Source organism: Erythranthe guttata, chromosome 7 (genome assembly GCF_056151865.1).
Source record: "Erythranthe guttata isolate IM_541 chromosome 7, IM_541, whole genome shotgun sequence".
NCBI classification, from domain to species: Eukaryota; Viridiplantae; Streptophyta; class Magnoliopsida; order Lamiales; family Phrymaceae; genus Erythranthe; species Erythranthe guttata.
Genome location: NC_142539.1, coordinates 6,934,365 through 6,943,248, shown reverse-complemented (window position 1 = coordinate 6,943,248; position 8,884 = coordinate 6,934,365). Strand labels below are relative to the sequence as shown.

General features: G+C 37.4%; 1 protein-coding gene across 1 annotated transcript; it reads left to right on the top strand.

Moving 5' to 3' along the window:
• Window positions 1-4,386: 4,386 nt before the first annotated feature.
• Window positions 4,387-7,989, top strand: LOC148769105 (uncharacterized). Its single transcript, XM_088820233.1, has one exon. It carries the CDS (start codon window positions 4,387-4,389, stop codon window positions 7,987-7,989), a length of 3,603 nt encoding a protein of 1,200 aa, XP_088676359.1.
• Window positions 7,990-8,884: the final 895 nt, after the last annotated feature.

Genomic DNA, 8,884 nt, shown 5'->3' with positions numbered 1-8,884 from the left:
GAAAAAAAAAAGTTTTGGGGGTTAATGTGATATATTTATTTAAATCCGGGGTCAATGTGTAATATTAAGGAAGTTAGAGCATAATGGGTGGAATTGTTAAGAATTATATTATTGAGGGTATTTTAGACTAAAGACATGGGGATGGGCTTAATTGAGAGACTGTTTTTTTTGTGGACTAAAATGCATTTAAGTCCCATGTGATGGGCCTATTTGCCATTTGCCCTTTGTGGAATTCATTTTTTTGATTTTCTTGCATTTCCTGAAAAAAATTAAAAAATATTGCGAAAATTTTCATTTAATTACAATTTCGAACAAGAAATTATAAACTAATGTAAGTTTCAAAATTTATGAAATTCCGCCGATTCTGAGTTATTCCGAAATTGGAATGAAATTTTGCTTCCGATTTTTTTTGGAAGGGAAATTGAAACAATTTTTTTCTTTCGAAAAAAATTGGAAATTTTTCCGAATGAGCCATATCCGATCCATTCCGTCCGATTTCCACCCTTAGCCAGAACTTTATTTGTTATATAAAGTTGATTAGAATATATGAATAAACACAATTTTTTAATATTGTCTACTTAATTAATAAAATATTAATTTTTTGTAGACATCAAACATTTTAAAAGTAACATTAAATATTTTACATACAGAAAATATATATTTGAAAATTCAAACAAGCTGATCCAGGCACGATAGTCCTTTGAAGCCCATTAAGAAAAAAATCGATCTACTTAAAACCCAAACTCCCACGAGGCTGCTACTAGCCTCATCACCTTTCCACGTAAGAAATGGGCGGCTAAGAGATGTGACTAGTTTTGATGCTGAAATGACAACAAAGACGGAAAGATCTGCAATGACAAGGACCGGATCGGAGAACCACCCACATGGAAGGGCAAAGAGTGACGTAGAGGTTGTAGCGAGCCCCTCTCCATGATGAACGAGCTCCCTCTTCAAGAGCGAGCCCCCATTACACATAGCCAGGAGAGCCCGCACCCCAAAGCGGGAGCTCGCCAATGGCAGGCCAGAAAATACGGAAGGTCAGATCACCCCTCAAGGTGGTATGGCCATAAAGTGATAGCAGGACCCACCGCCTTAGGGTACAAGGATTGGGATAAGACATATTTCTGTTATCATATATTTTCCTCTCTTGGAATACCCAACTAACTTGATCGTCAGAAAGCTAATGCCGGCAGACTCTCCCGGTACTCCTTTTTTGCAGGTCCTTTGAGCTTGGCTTGGGCTTTCTTCTTTGGGCTTTCCTTAAGCACTTCTCCAACCCACTACATATTTTAATTTCTTTGTTCCGAGCATTTAGGTCGAATCAACTGGCGTCGTCTGTGGAAAACATATCATCCTTGAGTTTTCTATTTTCTTTTTCCAAAAAATATATTATCACGTTCAAATATTTTTCACGATGGAAATCAGTGCTAGGTTATATTATCACGTTGAAGTGTTGTGGTGGTTTCCTTTCTTCTTTCTTTTTCCTTTTTTTTTTGAAGGGGAGTTGTAGTTTTAAGTTTTAATGATTTGAAAGGGAGAATTATACTTTTGGTCCTTGATGTTTGGCCCAAATTCACTTTCCGTCCTCATTGTTTCAAAGTGGACTAAATACACATTAAAAGATCACATTTTTAAACATTTGGTCCACTTCGTCCCACGTCTGTTAACAACTAACGTAAATATATCACGTGCAACGCACGTGACCCTAAATATGTCTGCATAAGGGCAAAATTAGGGAAAATTACAAAGTAACAAAAAGTATAGCAAAGACACCCCTATAAAATTTAGTCAATGCCATGAAGCCCCTGTCACATGGCCGGGTGCCTTCACTCGTGTATTGGACAACTGGTATTATGTTTTACAACCTGAAAAAACCCAAATACACTTCAAATTAATAAATCAAAAATTATAAATTCACCCCAAAAAATTGTACGACCCAAAACGAAGTACTTCAAATTTTCAATTCAAACTCTAATCTTTTCAAAAAAGCCCTTTGTTTCCAATCATTAAAACCAACCAAAACATGTCGCCCCAAAAACAAATTTCTTACTTCTCCGCCATACCTAACTTTTGCCAGAGTCATTCATGGATATAATTACAACCCCGGAAACTCCAGTAAAACACTTAGAATTTTTTCGTAAATCTCTTACGAAAAAAACATCTCATTTGCATCCTCATCTCCAACAAGATGATCCCAACCAAAAAAAAAGGGCAATTGACCAATCAAATTGAGACTTGAGAGCAAGCCAAGAGTCATTTATAACAATTAAAATAATATATAGTGTTATTTGACAAAGCCCCCTCATATACATTGGTCCAAAAAAAATCTCATTTTTAAGATATATCCAAAATATTTTTTAATTAATTATAAATAATATAATTCATTTTTATAACCCAAAGTTGTCAATCTTTTTTTTCTCTCCAGATTTCTCGCTTCTCTTTTCTTTCAACAGTAGCCGGCGGGTGGATTTGGAGTCGGACTCAAAACTGGTTGTGGATATGATTAATGGCAAGGCATCAATTGCTTGGGAATCCAGTACATTATTAATGAATCCGTCAACTCCTTCCGACTACAAAGACTGTACAACATGTTTTAAGAGAGGGGAACAAAGTGGCGGATGGTCTAGCTAAACTGGCTCATGACCACAAAGAGATGAAGCAATATCGAGATGTCGGTGATTTTCCTCGGCATATTGACACTAGATAGAATTGGAATTCCTCCGTTTTGTAGAAGATGCAGATCTACATGAATCATATTTATATCAGTATTTCCATCTGGTGGAGTAGGGGCGTTGCATGCTTAGTCATTTTGGAGTTTACTTGGTGGAGTGAAGTTTTATTACCATTGTGCTTCTGGGGCGGCATTGTGATGGACTAGATAGGGTCGCTTCTGATATTTTATTACCATTGTGCAATTTTTCCTTGTGTGAGACCCATAAGGTTTTAACTTTTAACGAGGCCCCAAAACGTTTTATCGTAATGGATAATAAGAAACAATTGGCCAAAAAATAAAACAGTAGCCGCCAGCGACTATTCACCCAAATCTCGATCCTCTTCGCCTATGGTAAGATCTGCTCCCTTTGCCCTTTGCTGTTGTTTGGCTGCTAATTTGCAGGTGATTTTGCCGCTGTTTTTTATGCCGCTTTTCTGTTGGTTTGCTCCTGCTTAAAATGTTGGTTTGCTGTTGTTTTTGTTGTTGTCATTTTATATGTATATCCCTTCCACCAACCCAAACGAAAGAGATAAACAAATTCTATATGATGGTTAACAAAATAGAAGTGGAAACTATCGAATTGCTGAATGAGTTATATTATATATGAGATTTTCAATGTACCTTTGTGGCTCCTTCATGTTTTAGGTCACTATTTGTTATTATATTTTTATTGTGATTGGAATAATGTGTTTCGGAGTTTCGATGAATTTACTGCTAGTGCTACTTTATGAGTTTGATGCGTTAAATTAAAGTGCTACTTTATGAGTTTTTTGGACCCAAATTGATCTTGTTGGCGCCAGATTTCCGACTATTGAAGATCGAGGAAATCCGCCGAGTTTTGGAATTAAAAGATTGGCAAAGATTTGTTTTTCATATTTATTTTGGAATTTATTAGAGTCCTATTCTTATAATACTTCTATTAGGACTTACATTTATTTCCATGTATTTTATTCTAGTTAGGTATCTTTTGTACTTCTCTAGAATAGGAGTAGAAATCAACTAGGATTCTATTACCTAGTTAAATCGATTTCTTAGGGCCCAAGACAGGTCTTAGGGCTTATTTTCGTGGCTATATAAGCCTCCAAGACATACAAGAACCGGGTGCATTTTTTGGGAGAAAAACCTCTTCATAGCATCGAAGTTTTGCCAAGGCGTTCCTGCGGAGCAGGACTATGCCATCGTTGCACTGTGCCAACATATACAGATTTGCTGTATAGATCTCAAGGGAGATCAGCCGCGTTTTCTGAAGGGAGTTCAGGCTTGAAGAAAGTTCAAGGCACGCGGGTGGAGCTGCTGTTGGAAGAAACACGAAGTTCGAGTTGTGTACAAGAACGGCATATTACATAAAGAGGGAGTCTTTAGTGTTTTTAATAAGTCCTATTAATGTATACTGTAAATCTGAACTAGTGAAATCGTGTTTGCAGGTCCACGTGGATGTAGGGCACATTTGTGTCTGAACCACATTAATTCCTTGTGTTCATTTATTTGCTTTAAGTAGTTTATAACTGTGTTAACACAAGAATTATAGGTGTAACTGAATACTGTTTCCACAACTTAACTGTTACAACTTAGGTTAATTGATTTCTATAGGCATATCAAGAGCCTCTCACTAGATAAACATAGTGTGTGATTTTGGGAATTTGATTTATTTGCCATTTTCTTCCATAGGTACTATGAATGCTCATATGGAAGGCGGTTCCACGACTCGCCCACCACTGCTTACTGGAACCAATTACTCTTATTGGAAGACCAAGATGAAGATGTTCATCAAGTCAATGGATGAAGATGCATGGCGCACAGTTCTGACTGGCTGGAAACGACCTGTTGCCACAGATGAAAAAGGAATTCAAACTGAGAAACATGAAAAAGACTGGAGCAAAACTGAACAGATTGCCGCAAATATGAATTCCAAAGCATTGAATGCCATATTCAATGGAATTGATATCAATCAATTCAAAATCATCTCAGCATGTGAGTGTGCCAAAGAAGCATGGGAAAAATTACAAACAGCTTATGAGGGGACAACCTCTGTTCGATTATCAAAACTTCAGATGCTCGCTACTCGCTTTGAGGATCTTCGAATGGAAGAGAATGAAACCGTAAGCGATTTTAATTCGAAACTATGCGATATCTCGAATGAAGCTCATGGTCTTGGTGAAACCTATCCTGAAGTCAAGCTTGTTCGTAAAGTGTTGAGATCAATGCCAGACCGATTCGCATACAAGGTCACAGCTATTGAGGAAGCAAATGATGTGGACTCATTGCGACTTGAAGATCTGATCGGAAATTTGCAGACATTTGAGAACAAGTTGAACATCAGCAAAATAGACAAAGAAAGAAAAATTGCTCTACAAACAGTCGCTGTGACAACTTCATCAGTGCCCCCAGTTCCCATGACAGCACTCGAAGTCAAGCTAACAAAATCCATGTCTCTAATAGCTAAAAACTTCGGAAAACTCGTGAATATGAATAGAAATCCTACAAGTTTTGAAAGAAAACCCAGAAGTCCTACAAATAAGCAAGAAGTGAGGAAGGGGATTCGATGTAGAGAATGCCGCGGCTATGGTCATATTCAAGCTGAGTGTGCAAACACTCTAAAGAAGCAAGGAAAATCACTTGCCACAACCTGGAGTGACGATAACTCTGAATCTGATGATGACAGTGAAGCAAGTGATGCTGAAACAAGTATTGACTTCTGTGGTACATGCAGGGTTACTGGAGTGACACAGGGTGATGTCACATGCACTGAGCCACCACACCTCAGGTATGCTACTCGTAATCTCGAGAATCATAGAAATTTAAACACTGTTTTTTTTTCCACAGGAGAAGAAGATTCAGAAGATGATGAAGAATGCTCCATTGAGAAGATTCAACAGCAACTGAATGATCTTCTAAAGCAATGTCATGAGGTTGGTGATGAAAACAGGTGTTTGAAGGAGAAAGTGAAGGAACTGGAAGAGGAGAATGAAGCAATTAAAGTCAATCTCAAGGCCAGAATGGATGAGCTAGAATTGGAAAATGAGGTACTGGAGGTAAAACAGGATTTTGCTTTGAAGGATATTGACAATCTAAAAGAATTGCTGAGACATTTGCGAAACAACGATTGCAATAAAGCAAGGGAGATCAAGAAAAATCATGCTCCAAAGATAAATGCTGAACCCTGCCTCAACCTGAAGTGTGGCAACGCCCCTGTTGCAACAGCATTAGAGGCATCAGCCAGTAAGCTAAATCGCACTACGATTTTTCCTTCAAACAGGTTAGATGAAATTTTAAATGCTCATCCCTCAAATCCTGATAAACTTGGTCTTGGCTATATTGGGAGTAAGTTCGATGGTAAACCAAATCCAAATCGAAAAATTAAATTTGTGAATAATACTGTCAAACCTACTCCACAACATGTTGCCTCACAGTCTTATACAAAAAGGTTTGTGCCAACTTGTCATTTCTGTCACAAAGTAGGACATGTTAGGCCAAAATGCTTTAAAAGATGGAAATTGATAAATAAGAGTTTAGCATATCAATCATCCAATTCCGCTGCATGGGATCACAATTCCCAAAGATACTCTGATAATAAATGGATGAATAAGTATAATGCAAACTGCTTTCCTGCTATTCTTTCTTTAAAAGCATGTACTACTAACTCCAGGTATTTTGATAGTGGTTGCTCCAAGCATATGACAGGTGTACCTAATTACTTAAAAAACCTGCATAATGTGTCTGGTGGACAAGTTACTCTTGGTGATGGAAACAAGGCCTTTGTGAAAGGAGAAGGTAACTTGGATGTTGGAGGATTACCTAACCTTGACAACGTTCTGTATGTAGAGGGTATGAAATCAAACCTACTCAGCGTAAGTCAGCTATGTGATCTATACGACTCAGTGTTATTCACCAAGCGTAAGTGTGAAGTGTTTGATCAAAACAACAGGTGTGTTCTATCTGGTTATAGATCCTCTGATAATTGTTATAAAATTGATCAAACTGACCAAGTTGAACAGTGTCCCCTCACCACCTCTGATATCACAGATATGGGTTGTCATCGACTGGGGAATTTGAATTTTCAGGATCTAACACGAAATATCAATGCAGGTTGTGTGAAAAGTGTTCCCCAACTAAACTCCAATACACCAGATTTATATGGCGACTTTCTAATGGGGGAGCAAACTGAGAGCATTGGAAGAGAAATACCAGAAGACAAAATCACAGAAGTATCAGTGCCGACATCTGATGTCACAACTGAAGACGTTACCACTGGTAAAGAAGGTATGAAAACTTGCAATAAGCCGAAGGTTGACTACCAGGAAATGGTCAGGTATGTCTATTTCACTTCCACTGTAGAACCAAAAAACATCAAAGAAGCAATTCTTGATGAATTTTGGGTGTTAGCCAACCTTGAGGAACTTGAGCAGTTTTCTCGAAATGACATGTGGGAACTGGTTCTAAGCAATGACAAGGTAAAGCAACTAGAGGATGAGGTATTTATCTCACAGAGCAAATATGCCAAAAACGTGGTAAGTAAATTTGGGTTGCAAAAGGCAAAGCCTTTAACAACACCAATGACCTCAATTGAGAAGTTGGGACGAGATTGTGATGGCACAAACGATGATTCCACACTATACAGGAGCTTGATAGGAAGTTTGTTTTATCTTTCTGCTAACCGATATGATATTCGTTTCAGTGTAGGTATTTGTGCTAGGTACCAAGCAAGCCCTAAAGAGAGTCATTTGAGTGTTGTAAAGCGCATTATCCGATATGTTAGTGGAACACCCGAATTGAGAAAATGGTATTCAAAAGATACTAACAATTGTCTTGCAGGGAACAGTGATGCTGACTGGACAGGAGATGTGGATGACAGAAAAAATATCACAGGAGGTTGTTTCTACATGGGTAACAATTTGGTATCTTGGTACAGTAAGAAACAAAATTCCATTTCCTTATCTAATGCTGCGTGTGAATACATAGCTGTAGGTAGCTGTTGCGCTGAACTATTTTGGATGCAACATATGTTAAATAACTATGGCTTCCGTGAAAAAGAGTTGCATGTTCTTTGTGATAATGAGAGTGCCATAAATATTTCAAAAAATCATGCTCAACATTCTAGGACAAAACATATAGATATTCGTCTTCATTTCATCAGACAATTAGTTGAGCAGAAACGTGTGACTATAGATTATGTGTCCACAGACAATCAATTAGCTGATATTTTCATAAAGCCCCTCGACTTCCTTAGGTTTGATTCCCTGCGTAAAGCGCTTGGAATTTGCCATGTGCAAAACTGAATTTTCTATGATAGTGCAATTAATATTTGTGTCCGGATTGCACTTGAATTTTTTAATCGGACATTATATGTGTCACCTAAATGTGACATCATTGTTTTTGGAATAGGAATGATGGGAGGTTCATTTTGACAAATTGTTTGTGTGTTAGTTTTTGTGAATTAATTTTTGTTTCCACAGTTAGCCATGATAGAAGTGTGCTGCCCCCTCTATCGGGAGTGATCAATGTCTATGACCTCATTCATCTCAAAGATCATACCTCTATTGGGAGAATTATGTTACCGCATATGCATCTCTGACTTCTATTTAAAAGCTATGTGGATTCTTAGGGAGGTTGCCCTCCTAATGTTTGCTTGAACATCATACCAACAAAAAGGGAGGAGAAGAAAATTAGTTCGATTTAAAAAAAAAAAAAAAAAAAAAAAGGGGGGAAAGAAGAAAATAGTCAGAATTCAAAAAAAAAAAAAAAAAAAGGGAGAAGAAAAGTTGGGATGATATTCAAGCATATATTAGGAAATTCTCCTTGAAGTCCACGATCGAATTGCTGTGCTAATCGCATACGCATTCATAACCCTAAGAAAATTACATAAATTATGGTTTCTTGAGTATGGTCATGGGGTTATAGTTATATCGTGCATCCAAGAGTTTGCTCGGTGGCCTTCTATTGTGATTTTCTTTAAGATTATCAAATTAATTCATGAAAACCAAGCCCTCAACTTTTAATCTTGTGATCTTCTTGATTTTCTTTTCCTTAAAATATGTGATTTTTTTCATGTTTTTCGTTTTTAAATTTTTTTTTTGATTTTTTATATGGGCTTTGTGAATTTTTTTGCTACTAATTGTCTCTGGCCACGTGGCTATGGCCATGTCATCTGCCTTCTCTATTTTTTGATGTTTC

Coding starts and splice junctions, on each gene's coding strand:
- LOC148769105 (XM_088820233.1), top strand. CDS start 4,387: ATGAATGCTCATATGGAAGGCGGTTCCACGACTCGCCCACCACTGCTT.